The following is a 19,264-nucleotide window of genomic DNA, read 5'->3' as shown; positions in this document are numbered from 1 at the left end:
AAAAGACGGGCAAAATTATTGGTGAAACAATTCATTTGTACAAATTAGCTACCAGTCAGGAGTTTAAAACCAAAACCAGAGAAACCCCAGCAGCCCCTGCAACTGCAGCTGCCCGTCCCTTTTGTCTGCCCAAACAGTAGACATCCTTAAATAACCTGATCTGAATAAAGCGATTGGTATTTGCATATTATGTTTAGAACCCAAAGAATGAGCTCATGTGGTAACACAGATCATTCAACCAGTTTGAACATTTCTGGAGAATTTGAAGGTGGCTCAAAAAAACAAAAAAAATGTAAGGATAATACTTGAAAAATACATATTAATGAAAAATCAAATTAGGTGTACATTTTTATTTGTTTTGTCCCATGGGGATTGGCAGCATAAATAAAAGTGTAATTTTGTTGCATAGCAATTAACTTGAAAATGAGCAGTTTACAAATTATGCCAACAGTTAAAACAAACAATTTTACAAGGAGGCAAAATACAAAACGCCAAGAATAAGAAGTTAAATATGGAAACAAAAACACCTCCTAGGGTACATGGGTTAAAAATAGTTACAGTTTTGCTGCGTGCCGATACAGTCTAGGTCATGATTACTCGAAGTGCACTTTCTGAAATTCTCTTCCCATCATTCTAATGCATTATCAGCTTTAGCAAATGGCCGCATGACGTTTATGAAGGGTTTGAATGTGTCAAAAACACTGTTTAATGTTTGATTTGCAAAGTGTAGTTTTTAGTTATTTGAGTCTAAACCCAGTTGCAAGCCTGCTTTGATGATAAATACTGATCTAACATACAGTTTTATAATTTTCTGGTGGCACTCACTCAGTCCACTGAAAATACGTCAACGTTAAAAAAAAAAATAGCGGCACTCCTGAGAAATGACTACAGTGACAAGTTTACAAAACGTGTACAAATTGCATCATTCATTGGCTATTCTCTTTCCAGGTTATTTCCATTCTTTTCACCATCTCCTTCTTCTTCTGCAAAGGATTTATTCTGTCCATCGGAAGTAGGAGTTTCCATTATTTCTTGAGAAAAGTCCTCAGAGCTTCGGCTAACGGTTGGTGAAATTATATCTGGGCTTGTGTCACAGGATTCTGTGCTTTGTTCTGATGTGCCAGTGGTAGTTGCTGTGCTTGGTGGAATGGGGTCAAAATAATCATCATCATCTTCAAGAATAGGAGATTCATGAATACCTTATAAAACAAATTGAAATGCAAGAAATACTGTCAGTGCTTTACCATGCATACACATTTTTAGAAATTTTTTTTTTGTAACTTTCAGTGAGAGTTGGGAGTACTTTGGCCTTATTCATAGTTGCTTCTGACTTTGTGTTGGTGTTGCTGGGAAAGACTTAGGCCTCCTGCTATCCTTACATTAAACTGATATTTATAAATATAAGGAAATGAGCACATGGTCTACAGAAATTACCAGGAATACTCAACAATCCATTAATCCATTTCCTTAAACCGCTTATCCAGCACATACGTCTCCTGAAAGTTTTGGCCGAGGCCTTGCCTTAGAAGCATCACAGAAGACAGCAACACTCTTATTCAACCTCCAGTGAACACAACTGCATGCCTTTGGAACGTAAATGAAACCTGGAGAACTTGGTCATGAAACAAGTACTTACTGTTAAATGTATCTGGGTATTGTTTTGCAATCTTGCCCTTTAGTGTTCTGTATAGACAAAAAAAGAAATGTAACTATCAAACTGGGTAAACAAGGAACACATGGACAAAATATGCGACTCTTTTGTCATTCAATGCAGCCAATGCAGCATTCAGATCAATTAAGGTTTAGGAGAAGTTTTGGAGAAAATGTGTTTATAACATCCTGGACAAAGCATCTTAGACTCAAAAGGTTTTTCTAAGGGGGTTAAATATGCAAATATTACTCAGAGATGCAGCTGTCTTAATGTTATCCTTGATAGAGTGCCAGAGTAATACCAATAAAACAAAGTAACTTTATACATGGACATTTGCTTATCTGGTTGAAGTATGCAGACACTTCTTCAGGAAGCAGCCTCTGACATTAAGTCTCAGCACCATGAATATCTCATTATTAAGGGTTACATCATCCTACTTTACCTTTCAAGAATACAGTATGTGCTTGCCCGTTATTTGCATGCTAACAGCAATATGCTAAATTTGTTCTTGTACATTCACATCTAGAAAATCTTTGTCTGAACAAACAACTGTTAGCGTATCTGTGATTATAGTGCAGGACTAAAATCTTGTATGGCATACTCCTTAGATGTCTTTGTTAATCAAGTTTCTTATATAATTGCTAGAGTCCAGAGAACCTTTGTGTGTATGATTGACAAAGTGAACCAGTGATTAAGAGGAATCTAGGATCAAGACTTTTTTCCTTTAATAGTAGCCGAAGAGGATCAGCATACACTTTGTTAGAATCTGTGTGCTTGTTGTTTTACAGCACAATAGGATTGTCTAATTTGTTGGTAATTCATATAAAATCACATTTCAGAAAAAAGCATCCCTGGCCTTAAATGGTTTTAATATATATTTTCCAATGCACAAGACTATAGTTTGCATTGTGCTTCTTCAATCCAAGGTCACTGTGAAAATATGCCCAGCTGAACAATCTGTATATTTACCAATATTTATCTTGTACCTGATCTTATTGTCTTGTGCTACTTTAAATTTTATTCCTGGGGACTTTGTAAAGCCCTTGTTATGGTGCTCTCTATATCCTGTAAGAAGATACTTTGGTTTGAAGTGGCTTAAAACTCAAGGACTGAGCTCATCTATTTGTCCATCGACATCCTAACCCTGTTACCCATTTCAGTGCAGATGAGAGTCAATGTCCATGTGGGTGGCACTGGTTACAATGTGAAAAGAAATGTGAGACAGGGCTCCAGTCCACTAGAGAGCACTCAATCACACAGGCGCACATGCACGCACGCACACGCACACACACACACACACACACACACACACACACACACACACAGGGAGGTGAATTTAGAATCTCCACTTTATACAATTCTGTCTTTTTAAAAGCCAGAATTGTGGCCCAACTTTATGTCAAACAGATGAGTAAAAACTACATTGTCAATGTAACTTTAGAACTAAATAATTTGCATATATCTAAGAAGTGTATTCCTCCAACCCATTTTCATTTTTTTGGTCATAGAAATATAATGTTACACTCTAACATTTAATGTGAATAGTTGGTCAGTACCAGCACAAATAAAACATTTTATACTGTAAAGGTTTCCAGATAATTCAATATTAGATATCCTGCTCATTAAATCTACAGGACAGTTTACCTCATTTTGACAATTCATGATAATGAATGTGCCTTTTGATCTTTCCCACCGATTATTTTTTGGAAGCTTCGCACATTTGTTCAGAGCACAACTCATCTACAGTGGTCAGTAATTTCAGGATCAAGAATGCCACGCACCTGATTCTTCGGAAGATGTTGTCAAGATCTTTCTTCATCTCAACCAAGGTGCGTGTGTGGTTCTGAAAGCGATCTGTCATTTGTTGAAGTCTGACACTTGAGAGATTGTTAAAATTTAAAAGCATCTCATTCGTCTTTTCAAATCGGTCTAACCTATACAAAAAAGGAACAATCAAGATAAAAAGGCTGCTTAAAGCTAGAATCTCATCCAGATCAAGGTTCTGTCTTGTGCCCACTGCTTCTAGGAATGGCTTAATCTGCAATAACCCCGAATCAAGTAAGTGCAAAGACAAACTGATGATTAAGAGAAACAGCATTAAATTGTAAAACAGTTATAATGTGTTGCACCACTGCAAAGTAAAAAAAAAAAAAAAAAAAACAATAGTAAAGGGCAAAGAAGCAACTGGTAATAATTACAATTAAAAGTAGGTTGTTTCTGTCAGATTTTCTTTTTTCAACCTAGGCCTGCTAAAACACTATAAGCTTAAAAGAGATTACTAACTTCTTTTTATAAATCGTAAGTCTATTTAGTAGTAGAATTGCACGGCATCCTTCCTAAGTCATGTCCTCAAAATGTGTTTATTCTTCATTGACTTTGGTATTGGCATGGCAGTGACACTGCTGTCTGCATTCCAAAGAGTTCAGTGTACAAGGCTATAATTGTAGACATTTCTGATAAATACTGTGTTGTACTACACTGTTACTGACCCAAAGTCTGCATTTTTGGATAGCAAGCTCTGAGCAAAGCTAGAAATTAAATTCCCTATTAAGGAATAATAGACAAAATACTCCATCCAAAAATGATATTTTTTATATATTTCTGACCTCATGTACTTTGTATTGGTGGCTGAGAAAAACAACATCTCATGTTTCCATGCAGAATGGACAAAAATAAGCTTATGAAATAATAGAAAGGCAACTGCAACCAGTGCTGTAAAACAGTGAATGATGTGTAAAACATTCATGGCATAAATTTTTTTTTTTTTTTTTAAATCTCAAGTTTACCTGTGTTGTATAATCCACATGTGATTAATCCAGTTGTATCGCCAAAACGTGCCAAACGTTGCTTTTTAGATAAATACTGTTAAATAATTACTTCTGGAACAATCTGTGCATTGCATAAACAGGAAATTAAAGTGAATTAATTGAAGACACGCCTTTCCCCCCCCTCGTTCATTGGTCAAGGGTCCCGTCTTCATTTCTAAAAGGCCAACCCCATGAGGCTTTATTTTCCTGTTTATGACAGGTGTAAATCATTCCATAAGCAACTGTTTAAGATTATTTTGGCTAAAAAGCATGCTTTTTTCACATTTTGAGCATACAACTAGATAACCGACATGCGACTATGTGAGGTTTTCTGTCCTTCCAATTGGACATTTTTCACATTGTTTGCTGTTGCACAGCATTGGTCACTACTAGTTTCTATTATCTAATACACATTTTTATCTCCATTCAGCAAGAGAACTTGAGAGTACATGTTTTCCTTGGCCACCACTACAAAATACAAGGGGTAGGTAACATTAAAAAAGCATCAATATTGGGTGGAGTATTCCTTTAAAATGCACATGGTATTCTGTATTCTGGATATACTCACACATTAGTATAACAGTTTTTTTATAAACCTCCATTACAGTCACTTCTGCAAAACGACCCAACGTGGGTAATAATGAAGGTACCACGCCTGTCCCAGGAAAAACATTTAGCCGACTATAGCTTCATACATTAACTGGAATTGTTGCTCTAGCAGACCTGCAATGTACATGTATTGAACCCCATTTGTACACCACTGAGTCCCAACATCTCCACCTGGATTATTCAAAAAAAATGTCAGTCAATTGGCTTCATAACCTTTTTCTGCAATAAGCAGACACCAAATAATGACAACAGCATTATAAATTCACCAATCCAATCTCCCATTTATCTTTGTATATTTCTTTAAGTAGAGCTTGAGGCCGTGAATTGCGCAGTTGCCTGCTATCCCACGCGTGTTGTAATTATATCATTATCATTATTATTATATTAACCACCACCTTCGGCCATTTCTCTTACCATTTTTATTAATAAGTTAATTGCAGTTTTGTGTCTTCTCCACTTAATGGTGCCTGAAAATGTATACTGTGAATTACCAACAACTCGAGTGAAGTTATATTGTAACTCTTTACCTTGTAATGTTTTGAACACTGCATTAGTTTATCATTGTAAAGGCCTCTCCTGATTTAACTTCCTAATAAAAGATGCTGTACGTACTAAACCTCAACTGGCAAAAGAGAGAGAAAACTGACATTTGGGGGCTTCGCGACTTTATGCTGACATTTATTTCGCTCTTTAACAAATGCAGAAGTTTGGCAGATCTCAAACCCACATGGTGAAGCGAAACTCAACGCTACACAGATGAACTTACATGTGTCTCTGAGCTTGGATGATCGCGTTAACGTCCTCAGAATTTACCATGCTCAGCATCCTCCCACAAAACATGCCAGACGCAGAGGGCTCCATAACGGCCTTCCCTTTCGACATAAATTGTACTCAACAGCCCACAGCACCAGAGTTTTCTCGAAGCAGCCTGTGTGAGGGAAATAACAGGGAGAGACGTCGGTCATTAAGGATTCCTGATGATTTATTCTGCATGCTAAACCTGTGTGTCTATCACACTGTCTCAAACGAAGAAGCACAAACCTCCTGCGTCTTCCCCTTTTCTTCCTCCACGCAGTCTTCCAGTGTACACACACAAAACAAGTTCCAAAATAATCGCCGCGGAGAGAACTTCCGCGTTGTGACGCATTTCCAAGGATTCAGCGTTCACGTGCCGCAAGAAAAGGCGGGGCTTGTCAGGACGCCACATCCGGGTAACTGCATAATCCACACGCCGACGAGTTGAGTCGTAATTGTAGCTTGCAATATCTATGATGTAGGTCTGGTAACGCCATCGGCAATTTCACTCTGTTGAAGCAGACTGTAACCATGTACCCCTCGCAGCAGCATGTGGAGTGGGGCACGGGTAAACCTGGTCGAGTTAAACGTTTCTCTCCGCCCATAATCCCCACATTCATTAATTTAAAGGTTTAACTCCGCCCATAATGCACAGGCGTCACGCCCCGTTCGGCACACTGGTAATGTAAGATTAGGGTTGGGGGAGTGTTTTTTAACTCCCAATAATGACAAATGACGGGTCAACCAAGTCGCATAAAACGTACGATTTTCATCATTTGCGTACAGATCACCAAGGTAATGGCAAACTAAACGTGGAAACTGCACGCAAGGTAATTATAAATAATAACAAAATATCTTAAACAGGTGCTTTAAAGCAAATGCACAATTAAAATACATAATTAATAATAATAATTCATTACATTTATATAGCGCTTTTCTCTGTACTCAAAGCGCTATCCACACAGGGAGGAACCGGGAAGCGAACCCACAATCAAATGCAAGAAAACATTAAAGAACATCATTATCTCTGCAACTATGTACATTATACATTATAGCGCTTAAACAAAACAATAATTGCTGAGTTTTTGCAACAAACATTTTAACAAAATTTAAGGACTGGCAGGACAATGAGAATTTTTTAATTTTCAGTTTCACCTTCCTGGACGTCTTTGCTGTGGATTCCTGTATGACATCTTATGAAATATGAGCATTAGCCTCATAGTTGAAACTCCCAGTTTGCTTAGGTAGTAGGTTTAATTGTTAGGACATTTCAGGAACCTCAGACTGAATGGGAGATCTTTTCGTTAAAACCTGCCTGACCACTACAGAACTTGGTGACGTCTAGATGTCCAGAAAGCACAGTTATTCACAGGGGCCGACTTAGGAGTAAAAAGGACCCTGGGCTTGAACCATTGTTCAGGACTCCCCATTGGTGTTTTGAGAGAACCACAGGAAAAACTAGTATGTAAGATGTCAAAGCTTAGGAGTCACCTAAACTTGAATAGGCCCTGAAAAATATCAGCAAATAGTGTGAAAGTCTGCAATAGATAGCCACAAAAACTACCAAAACCCAATGTGACATTATGAGTGACGGAGAGGAACAGAGTGTGCAAAGCCAACTATTAACATTATACACGATAGCAATCAGAGAACAGTGCACCACATGAAATATCAAAAACAAAGAGTCTGATGCATCAGCTGTTTTGAGAGAGAAAGAGAGGAATAAGGAGATATGGAAGAAAAATATTTAAAAGGATCAGTCATGAACCTAGTTATTTTTATAATATCAGATAGTTTTAGCCATTGACAAAACGTTTTCATCTTGTTATCTATATCCTGGATGGACCATAAGGCACTCTAAGTAAAGGTTTTGTTGATCAGTACAATTCAACGTCAGACTTTTGAATTATTATACAGTATATACAATACATGGAAAGAAAGCCAGCAACTCATCACGACTGACATCAGACCAGAGTGAGCACCCTGGAATTGTGTTTTAACGTGTGTCGCTGGAGGAGTTCTTGTGCACGACTGTTTAGCTTAGTCATGATTATAACTAACTGCCACCACTTATCATACCAGTGTATTTCTAGTGTTTCTTGCTGTGAGGCTGGGCATTCGTAATGGCGAATAATGTTTTTTAAGAAATTGGAATTTGAAAGTTACACTTATCCATATTGAAGGACGTACACTAATTTCAATTTCTGTGCAAGCCCTTATCATGATTCAGAGGTTTGATTGACATTTTTGCCACTGGGGACAGGGGATCGAATTGGATACAACACTAGCACTGATATCACATCTTTTCGTTCTAGGGTGCAACTTGGCAGGATCAGTTACAATCTAGTCTTGTATGGAGGAATATTTTAGACAAAATTAGATAAATAAATAAATGTAAGTGAAATATGAGCATAAATAAACAAATGTGTCATGAAATGTGAACAGCAATAAATAAATGTCTCACAAAATGTTTTTTTTTTTTTGCTTATTTACTTTTGTCAGTAATATTCTTTCAAAAATTGTTACTTTCACTTGTCAAAGCGGACTCTAGCACATGCTATGTTTTCATTGGTGAATCGTCTTTTGTCGATTACTCATGCCTCATGGAGTATGTGTGTTTGGGATGACATAAATTAGATTGCAAAACAATTAATTTGAAAAACTCTTACTGCTGCTGATGAAATGGATTCTGCTGAAGTTATCACATACCAGAGAGAAAATTGAAGATTTATCAGAAGAAATTACAATGTTGGTAGCCCTTTTAGACTATATCGATGAAACTATTTTTGAAACCATCGAACAACTGGTGCAGTAGACTAGGTGACATGCCAGTTCAGGTGACAAAGTTACCTGCGCTGGACAGCCATCCTTTGACCTTCCAGCTGAATCAATAGAACATTTTCTTTTATGCAGTATAAAAGTATGACAGATTGCAGATCTATATGGTGTATCAGAGAAGACGATCACAAGTCTAAACTGCTACAGCCAGTGCAGCTCACCATATCTCACAGTTCAGGCTACATTGACCAGTGGCTGTAATTTTGTAATGTATATACGTTTCAACAGTTTTACTTATTTATTTGAGAGGTTAATAATAATAATAATAATACATTTTATTTATATAGCGCCTTTCCCATGCTCAAGGCACTTACAGAATATAATAAAGAACGGCAGAATATACAGTATATAGCATTGTACAAACCAGATAAATAAATAAGGAAGATTAAGACAGTAAATTCTGAAGAAAAAACAGACAACATAATTGATGGTCTAGCACACACATACAGGTTACATGAGCATCTTGACAGAGAAGTAAACTGAGAGAAAGGTAATAAAGTCAAGTAGAGCTAAAAGCCTTCCTGAACAGATGAGTTTTGAGTTGTTTTTTAAAAGAATTCATGGAGTCAGCTGACCTGATTAATTTTGGTAGGTCATTCCAGAGTCTGGGCGCTATACAGCTGAAGGCCCTGTCACCCATAGAGTGTAGATTAGTGAGGGGCACAACAAGATTACCAGAATCAGAGGACCTTAGTGGGCGGGCAGGCACATAGTGATGGAGGAGGTCAGTGATGTAGTTTGGCGCGAGGTTATTTAAAGCTTTGTAGGTTATTAGTAGGATTTTATATTCGATTCTGTAGGACACAGGGAGCCAGTGAAGACGGAGCAGGATGGGTGTGATGTGCTCGCTGCTGCTGGTTTGAGTAAGGACTCTTGCAGCTGAGTTTTGAATAAGCTGGAGCTGTGATATAAGGTTATGAGGTTAGTATACTCTCTGCTTTATGTGATATATGAAATTATTGAAACAAGGTGAAAATTGTGGGACTGCATTTGCTTTAACTGCAAAGTGGACATGTCATGATATTGGCTAAGAGCAGTGTCAGATTAACATCTTGAAATAACTTGCAGCACGTTTTAGGTGGAAAATGTCACATTTAAGGACTGTCACTCCTTGGATACTGGAGCTGTTGCCTTCAGGAAGTCTCTGGCATGACTAGTTACAAAAACTGCTCGAGTTTTCACGATGACTCCATGTAGAGTACAGCAAGCAGTGCAAGGTAAGAGTCATCTTGGCAGGAAGTCGATATAATGAATACCAGAATAAGAACAGGAACACTGCACAAAAGTAAACAAACACCATAGACAACTTGGCGAAACTGTATCCCCTTTGAAACTTTACAGCGATTTAATAAATTCAGCTCATTTCAAGATTGCATAACATCATCTCCCCAATATTTACACAGTGCCTTCAGAAAGTATTCAGACCCCTTCACTTTTTATATACTTTGTTGTGTCATGGATTTAATTTTAAATAGAAAAGTTTGCCATTTCGTCCTATTAATCCCCATTCAATAACCCATAATGACAAAGTGAAAACATGTTTTCAGAAAGGTTTCCAAATCTCTCTATTATAAAAAAAATCCTGGAGAGAAACAGTAGGGCATTGAGACGTGATCTTCACGTTAAGATCACGGGAGACAGTTAAAAGGCCCACGAGGACCTTAAACATGAGACATTGTGCCAAGAGATTGACCCAGGACCGTCTCGCGATGACGTAGAACATGAGATTCTTGCAAGACACGCCCTACTTACAATCAATATCAAATAAGACAACAGGGCAGCAAAACATTCAGTCATATGAAGGATTTGATCACACACAGATCCAGGGTCTCAGCGCATGTAAAGCGTATAAGGACAATATGTTATAAATGAAACGTCGACGACTAAGCAAAGAAGAAAGCAGCACGGAGAAAAGAGACTCAAAAGCAAAAAAGAAAAAATAATCTAGGTGCAAATTCAGAAAATAAGGAAAGTAATTATCAGCCCGGAACAAGTGGAATTGAAACAAAGCACGTCCAATCGGGCTCAGAATTAAAAGACAGAGTAAAAGACAAAGTAGAACTTCATAAACACGTTCACAAACGTTGGTGCTGTACACATGCAGAGCAGATTATGAAAGCAGTGGAATTTGAAAGGCTCAAAAAAAAAAAAAAAAAAACGTATGTGCGATACAAATGTGGAGCAAGTTAAAGAATATGAAAGTAGGAAAATTAGAAAGTATAAAAAAAATATAGTAAAGATCGCAGTAGCGCAAACAAATGGAAATTATTACTCGAAAAAGGGAAAATAATCACCATGGACCAGGTGTAATTGGAAAAAAAAAGCAGGACAAAGCGAGGTCAGAAATAAAAGAGAGTAGACAACAAAGTAAAACATCATAAAGAGGTTAAAAAACAAAGGGGCTAAACACATGCAGAGCAGGTTAGAGATAATGAAAATTGGAATTCAAAAGACTCAAAAAAAAAACGTAGGCACGATACACATGCAGAGCAAAATACAGAATATGAAAGTAGAAAAAAAAATGACTGTATCTAAAAAAGAAAGTAAACATCACATTAGCGCAAAAAAAAAGAGAATTTATTACTCGGAGAAATAACTAAAAGGTGAATAGAGATCGAACATATGGACATAGGTGATATGTCAGAAGTATGTAAATATTGTAAGGCTTTGAAGTTTAAGTCAAGAGAATTTCAAAAACGTATTTTACCTCATATGCATTTATTGGTTACTTTGCAAAAAAAAAATTATTAACTGCTGATGATGTCGATCGCTTTGTCTGTGCTGAAATTCCAAACAGAGAAACCTATCCTGAATTATGGTACAAAATCATTAAACACATGTCTCACTGACCTCATTAAAAAGATTCAGTATATTGGAACTCGAAAGATTCCAAATATTGTTTTTACTGAAGTTCTGAAATAAAAGTGAAGCTAATGAAATAGCAACAATTCAAAGAATAAAAAAATCTTAAAAGTGTGTATCCGGAAAACCAAACATGGGGGTTGGTGAGCGAAGTGAGCAGGGGGCGAAGCCTCCTAGTTTATTAAAAATCAAAAACTGAAATCTCTCATATATATATGTATGGATGTGGGCTGGTTTATCCTATTGCTCCTGGCAGATCCTCTTGAACTTTGTTAGCTTGGATGTCATCTTCAGGGGCCTCATGTATAAACGGTGTGTATGCACAAAAATGTTGCATACACCTGTTTCATATCACAATATATAAAAACTAAACTTGGCCTAAAGCCACGCACAGTCTCAGGCCAGCTGAAACCATTGCGTATGTAATTGGCTAGAATTCAGTGTTTTAAAGAAATTGACATTTCTGTGTGTTGCTTAGTGTAATGGGCTATAAACTAGTGTTTTAAAGTAAAAGCAAAATTCCTGGAAAATTCTGCTATACGTTATTGTTGATGGCTATCTACAGGACATAAATATTTACCTGTTTTGCGAAAGAGTGACCTGCTTTTAATAATCAGACTACTTTGAAAAGTATCTCATCCACACACAATGTGGTGATACAGAACTACCTGCTTCCTTTGAAAATGAATGAGTTCTGGGGACATTGGTTTCTAATCAGGTACTTCTTGATAGCTGCCAACAATACTATTGTTGAACCAAATTAAATGTGTTTATACTATTATTCTGCAGAGGGAATTGGCATGCACCATTGTTTAACTGATCAAGATGTTGATCTAAGCAGAGACTGAAGCATTTATAGATTTCTAGGTAAAGGAGAATACAGTAGAACATAGAAGTACGGTCTGAGACTTGTGACTGCTGCCTGCTTCTTTTATGCTTTTTCACCATATCGCCGTGGCTACTCCCTGTAGCTACAGTGGCTTCTACCTGGCCCAGGTTCCCCTGTGCCTGAGGCCAGTAACACGTATGCAAGTTTTCTTCTTGGTTTTGCAAACTGGCATTATAGAAGTGCTACTGTTCCTGTGTGGTTTCCCTTTATTTTTTAGATTCACATCCCTGATGCGGCTTTATCAAATACACTGAAATTAACTGCTTATCATTTTTAGTTTAAGGCATCTGATTGTAATCAACCTGTAACCTTATAATGGTGAACGGCATGGCCAAACTATTCCAAATACCACAATTGCTTTAGCATTGTTACTCTCAGTGCACCACTCAGAGTATTTTACCCACTGTATCGGAGTGTGGAATCCAACCGTACAGCAGCTGCTTGGAAAGCTCTAACACAGATTGTGTTAAAAGCGGAGATAATTATTGGGATACAGCTTCTAGCACACGCTGCCTCAGCCTTGGGCACAATCTATTTGAAATTCTCCCATTCCGAAAACACTTCAGACCCTTTCCTGTAGGGACCTAGCAGTTCAGAAACAGCTATCCCAAAAGCTATGAACGTACTCAATCAGTCCATCAAGTGCTTCCAGTAGAACTGTTTGTACTTATATATGTGCATCAGTATGTGCATCTCGAGAACTGCAGGTCTGACATTGTGGTCAGCAGCACAGGAGCGCTGCAGGGGACTGTACTTTCTCCAGTCCTGTTCAGCCTATATACATCGGACTTCCAATACAATTCTGAGTCCTGCCACGTGCTGGTGACACTGCTATCGTGGGCAGGAGGAGGACGAGTATAGGAACCTAATCAAGGACTTTGTTAAATGGTGCGACTCAAACCACCTACAACTGAACACCAGCAAAACCAAGGAGCTGGTGGTGGATTTTAGGAGGCCCAGGCCCCTCATGGACCCCATGATCATCAGAGGTGACTGTGTGCAGACCTATAAATACCTGGGAGTGCAGCTGGATGATAAGTTGGACTGGACTGCCAATACTGATGCTCTGTGCAAGAGAGGACAGAGCAGACTATACTTTCTTAGAAGACTGGGGTCCTTCTACATCTGCAATAAGATGCTGCAGATGTTCTATCAGATGGTTGTGGCGAGTGCCCTCTTCTACACGGTGGTGTGCTGGGGAGGCAGCAAAAAGAAGAGGGATGCCTCACACCTGGACAAACTGGTGAGGAAGGCAGGCTCTATTGTAGGCATGGAGCTGGACAGTTTGACATCTGTGGCGAAGCGAAGGGCGCTGAGCAGGCTCCTGTCAATCATGGAGAATCCACTGAACAGTATTATCTCCAGACAGAGGAGCAGCTTCAGCAACAGCCTGCTGTCACTGTCCTGCTCCACTGAGGAGATCGTTCCTCCCCCACACTATGCGACTCTTCAATTTCACCCGGGGGAGTAAACGTTAACATTATACAAAGTTATTGTCTGTTATACCTGCATTTTTATCACTCTTTAATTTAATATTGTTTTTTATCAGTGTGCTTTTGCTGAAGTATGTGAATTTCCCCTTGGGAATTAATAAAGTATCTATCTATCTATCTTATAAGCACAATTGCCTCACTTGCATTATAGTTGTACAGTTGTAATATTGCACAACCTGAGCCACATATTCTTTCATATTGTATATTTTTCATTGTTTTTTATCTTCTTCTTATTATTGTTGTTATTTTACCTTGTTATAGGAAAATAAGTTTATGGAAGATTTGCATCTCCTTGTACCATACAAAAATAATAAAGGAATTCAATTTAATAGAAGAGAGTACATATGTACAGATGATGACGACTTGCTTTTAAGTCGATAAAGATTTCCAGGCACTATCTTCTTGGAACTCTTGATATCATTTTTAAGATAAAATGCAGTATGTATATTACATTATACAGATACATTTTTAACTTCATTTAAATATTGTATACTCTTAAATAAACGTGTGGACACAGTAGATAACAGTAGTGATGAACTGACACCCTGTTCAGAGATTGTTCTTGCGTTGCGCTGTATGCTTACTGGGACTGGCGCAACCCTGGATGGATAGATGGATGGAAAACACGAAGATATTTCAAAGTTCCTTAAAGGTTTTGAAGAATCGGCGTTCTAAACTTACAGATAGCTTGACATTTATTAAAGAGCTAATCGTGTGGCAATTGGTTACTTGGCATCGCTACCACTCCACCACCTTGCCTCGATATTTTATACATGCTTTAATTCCTATCATCATGAAAATGATATCAAGTATACATCCTAGTATTTAAATTGTTCAGAGAGCTGTAATATTATGAATGTAATGTATTCTGTGTCCGGTCGGAGGAAGAGCAAGCCCATTTAAGAAGCAAATGGTGATTCACACACATAAGAGTATATAGAACACATAGAATACAAAGCATTTACTGTGCTACTTTAGTTACGATGGGATTTGAGAAACTAATAAATTAAAAGATTTTAAGTTGAAGTTTAGGATGTCCTACTTTAATGACAAAATAAACTGTGATTAAAGTGGTAATTTCGACCTTTTTTTCCTATTGTGTCCCCATTTTTTTTTTTTTCTTTCCTCTGTCCCTTAATACACTTCCATATGACACGCAGACAGTGGGCTACGACTCACCTTTTCACGGTGACTGACATCTGACCACTTCTTTTTATTTCTGGCACTGTGTGACTTTCTGAATTTGAACTTTTGAGTTTCTCTGTCACTCGATCAACTTTCTTTTGTTGTTTATACCACTGCTTAAATCAACAAATAGTATGTTTTTCCTTGCCTCCACTTGTTATTTGCTGAAATTTTTTTTTTCATCTGTGCTTTTGCCATTGTCTTTTCACAGAACGCTGAACTTAAGAGACTATTTATATTGATATCCACATTCAAAGAGGTATAATTTTGGGTGGTGTCGGGGTGGGGTAGCAGTCACATGCATGTGCATTACATTTCACGCTAAGATTGATGTAGCAGAAAAACATGGAAGATGGCATACGCAAAGATTTACGCATTTGGATTTTTCTGTGCGTATACACATTTGTTTTTGTCCGTATGCCATGTTTTAGTGTGAATTCTACACACAGCGTTATACATGAGGCCCCAGCTCTCTTCTCAGATGTTTAATGGGGTTTAAGTCTGGGCTTTGGCTAGGCCAATCAAGAATGTTCATAGACTTGTCCCGAAGACACTCCAGCATTGTCTTGGCTGTATTCTTCTTGTCATTGTTGCGCCAAAAGATGAACCGTTGCCCTCAGTCTGAGGTCGTGCACACTTTGGAGGTTTTCTTCATGGACATCTCTATCTTTGACCACATTTATCCTTCCATCAATCCTGATCATTCTTCCTGGCCCTGCTGCTGCAAAGCAGACCCATAGCATGATATTTCCACCACCATTCTTCACTGGAAGAATGGTATTAGGCAGATGCTGCACAGTGTCAGGTCTTCACTAAACAGTTCGTGGAGGTCTGCATAGAGTCCAGTTTTTGTCTCATCAGACCAGAGCTTGTGTGAATATGATATTTCAGCATTTTATTTTTTAATAAATCTGCACAAAAAAAAAACGTTTTCACTTTGTTAAATCAGGGGTTTGAGTGTTGTTTGATAAAGGAAACAATTTAAATAAAAGTTTAGCACAAGGCTGCAAATTCACAAAATGCAAAAAAAGTTTTAAAAACCACAAATGCATAAAAAATTTCTAAACACACCTTATATATCATATTCTTCCATCCATCCTTCCATTATCCAACCTGCTATATCCTAACTACAGGGTCACGGGGGTCTGCTGGAGCCAAACCCAGCCAACACAGGGCACAAGGCAGGAAGCAAACCCTGGGCAGGTTGCTAGCCCACCGCTGGGCGCGCGCGCGCACACACACACACACACACACACACACACACACGGGACAATTTAGAATCTCCAATGCACCTAACCTGCATGTCTTTGGACTGTGGGAGGAAACCGGAGCACCTGGAGGAAATCTACGCAGACACGGGGAGAACATACAAACTCCACGCAGGGAGGACCCAGGAAGCGAACCCAGGTCCCCTAAGTGCAACGCAGCAGTGCTACCCATTGCGCCATCGTGCCACCCTCATCATATTCATACATTATGTATATTGTGAAACCCATACCACCCCCCCCCCCCCCCCAAAATGGGTGTTTGACAACACCACGTCCTGTGCTGTGCACTGAAACTCGTTAAAACAAACAGGCAGGAGTTGCTTGTACACAGTCGCTTCAACTGCAAGTTCACAGGCTCACATAACATGTCTGTTGCTTGACAGTTGATGCAGGAAACATTTAAAACCCACCTTGCTGTATGCTTGATATATAACCCAAATCTATATAAACATAAAAGGTGATACAGTGGTATGAAATCACACAGTAGGGATCACTTAGCTTTGTTTAATGTCGGCTTAATGCTGTATATTTGACAAAGGAAGCCAATGACAAAACCCTGTCCAGGAGTCGGGGCCCGAGCTGTCTGTCGATGTAGTGGAAGGCATTTGGATGACAGTATCTCCCATGCGGCCGTCGGCTTCAAAGGTGTGCTGGGCAATGTTCAAAAGCTTTATCCTCTTTCTTCACATGCAGGACCTCCCATAGGCGAGCGTATAGTTCCAAACAAGGCAACTGTGCTTTAACAAAGGTACAGTTCCATGCCAACTTAAAAAATAGAAGTAGTACACCCCCTCTCATAGTATGACTGCATGCTTTCCAGTTGTTCCAATCTGTCTTATGTCATACTGCTTGCCTAGCAGTTCTAGGTGGTGAACCCCTGTGCTAAATCCGGCTGTGCCAGCGGTGCATGTGAGCAGAAAAAAAACAGATTTATAAGATATTTGTACAGTAACATATTAACCATATGCTGACAGCAGGAGACTGTTCGTGTCTTCACTACAATAAAGCTGAATTGCTCGGAAACCTGAACTCCTCTCCTTCTCTCTTGTGCAAGTTTGTGACCCTCACATCACAATATTTCTACACACACACAACCAGACAAAAGTTGCAGAACTCATTTTTCCAGTCTTTAAATTTAAGCAGTTCAAGTCCAGTGAATAACCTGAGATTGTACAGAGGTTATCAATAAACCGCTTCAAGCGCAACTTAACAATTGTGCAATATCTTTATCTCCAATAGTTGATTTGTTCTATGCCAGAATTTCAGAGAACAGTCACCATAGCGGAGCTCCTGGTCCAGGCAAGCCTCTCTAGTTTTACAATTTTAGCAATAGCTTTCTTTATTTCCATTCAGCCTTTCAAACCTGCAGCTCAAAGTCCTCTCTTCACAGATATAAGTAACTCCAGCTTATTTTAGTGACTGTTCGGTGAGGTGTCTCTCACAATACTGGTCTTCTGTGGCTTTGGCTCTGCCAGTTTAAGTTCCTTTGGATGGCTTTCTTGGCAGGGTCTCTAAAGGAAAGACGTGCATATTTAAGGAATATAATGGTCAGTCTGTCTTCCTTTGCTAATTGTCTTTTCCCTGCAATTATATCAATATACTAGTTCATGGAGTACTGTTCAAATAATTACATTAAAAAGTTTATTAATCCCAAGGGGGAATTTAGATACATACAGCACCAGAAACAAAGAGATACAGACTAACAGGAGAAATAATACAATTAAGTAATTAGATACAGTCATATGAACAAGTCTGGGAACCCCTCTTAATTCTTTGGATTTTTGTTTATCATTGGCTGAGCTTTCAAAGTAGCAACTTCCTTTTAATATATGACATGCCTTATGGAAACAGTAGTATTTCAGCAGTGACCTTAAGTTTATTGGATTAACAGGAAATATGCATCATTACAAAATTAAACAGGTACACAAATTTGGGCACCCCAACAGAGAGATTACATCAATACTTAGTTGAGCCTCCTTTTGCAAATATAACAGCCTCTAGACGCCTCCTATAGCCTTTGATGAGTGTCTGGATTTTGGATGGAGGTATTTTTGACCATTCTTCCATACAAAATCTCTCCAGTTCAGTTAAATTTGACGGCTGCCGAGCATGGACAGCCTGCTTCAAATCATCCCATAGATTTTCAATGATATTCAAGTCAGGGGACTGTGACGGCCATTCCAGAACACTGTACTTCTCCCTCTGCAAGAATGCCTTTGTAGATTTCGAACTGTTTTGGGTCATTGTCTTGTTGGAATATCTAACCCCTGCGTAACTTCAACTTTGTGACTGATGCTTGAAAATTATCCTGAAAAATTTGTTGAAATTGAATTCATCTGTCCCTCGACTTTAACAAGGGCCCCAGTCCCTGAACTAGCCACACAGCATGATGGTACCTCCACCAAATTTGACAGTAGGTAGCAGGTGTTTTTCTTGGAATGCGGTGTTGTTCTTCCGCCATGCAAAGTGCTTTTTGTTATGACCAAATAACTCAATTTTTGTTTCATCAGTCCAAAGCAGTTTGTTCCAAATGAATATGGCTTGTCTAAATGAGCATTTGCATAAAACAAGCGACTGTTTGTGGCATGAGTGCAGAAAGGGCTTCTTTCTCATCACCCTGCCATACAGATGTTTTTTGTGCAAATTGCACCGAATTGTAGAACAATGTACAGATACACCACCTGCAGCAAGATGTTCTTGCAGGTCTTTGGAGGTGATCTGTGGGTTGTCTGTAACCATTCTCACAATAATGCACATATGCCGCTCCTGTATTTTTCTTGGCCTGCCAGACCTGCTGGGTTTAACAGCAACTGTGCCTGTGGCCTTCCATTTCCTGATTACATTCCTTATAGTTGAAACTTAACAGT

General features: G+C 38.6%; 1 protein-coding gene across 2 annotated transcripts; it reads right to left on the bottom strand.

Annotated features, from left to right (window-relative positions):
• Positions 1-335: 335 nt before the first annotated feature.
• On the bottom strand, positions 336-6,250 carry kxd1 (KxDL motif containing 1). Of its 2 annotated transcripts, none has more exons than XM_028818003.2 (5): positions 6,109-6,250; positions 5,834-5,995; positions 3,433-3,585; positions 1,637-1,683; positions 336-1,199 (listed from the first exon to the last, which is right to left on the bottom strand). In XM_028818003.2, the coding sequence occupies exons 2-5, from the start codon at positions 5,947-5,949 to the stop codon at positions 934-936; spliced, it is 582 nt and encodes a 193-aa protein (XP_028673836.1). In that variant the 5' UTR covers positions 5,950-5,995; positions 6,109-6,250; the 3' UTR covers positions 336-933. The 2 variants fall into 2 exon arrangements, with proteins under 2 accessions (XP_028673836.1, XP_051785165.1); XM_051929205.1 differs by having other exon boundaries at positions 5,834-5,984; positions 6,105-6,217.
• Between the last annotated feature and the right edge of the window lie 13,014 nt (positions 6,251-19,264).

The sequence above is a fragment of the Erpetoichthys calabaricus genome, chromosome 1 (genome assembly GCF_900747795.2).
Source record: "Erpetoichthys calabaricus chromosome 1, fErpCal1.3, whole genome shotgun sequence".
Lineage (NCBI taxonomy): Eukaryota > Metazoa > Chordata > Cladistia > Polypteriformes > Polypteridae > Erpetoichthys > Erpetoichthys calabaricus.
The sequence above is the reverse complement of the archived record's forward strand: the minus strand, read 5'-3'. Positions and strand labels throughout refer to the sequence as shown.

Bases quoted from the DNA above. Each gene is read 5' to 3' on its own strand.
- kxd1 (XM_028818003.2), bottom strand. From the start codon at position 5,949: ATGTCGAAAGGGAAGGCCGTTATGGAGCCCTCTGCGTCTGGCATGTTT. The intron at 3,586-5,833 runs GTAAGTTCATCT...TTTTTTGTATAG, and splicing joins ATCCAAGCTCAGAGACACAT to GTTAGACCGATTTGAAAAGA. The intron at 1,200-1,636 runs GTAAGTACTTGT...TTGTTTTATAAG, and splicing joins ATACCCAGATACATTTAACA to GTATTCATGAATCTCCTATT.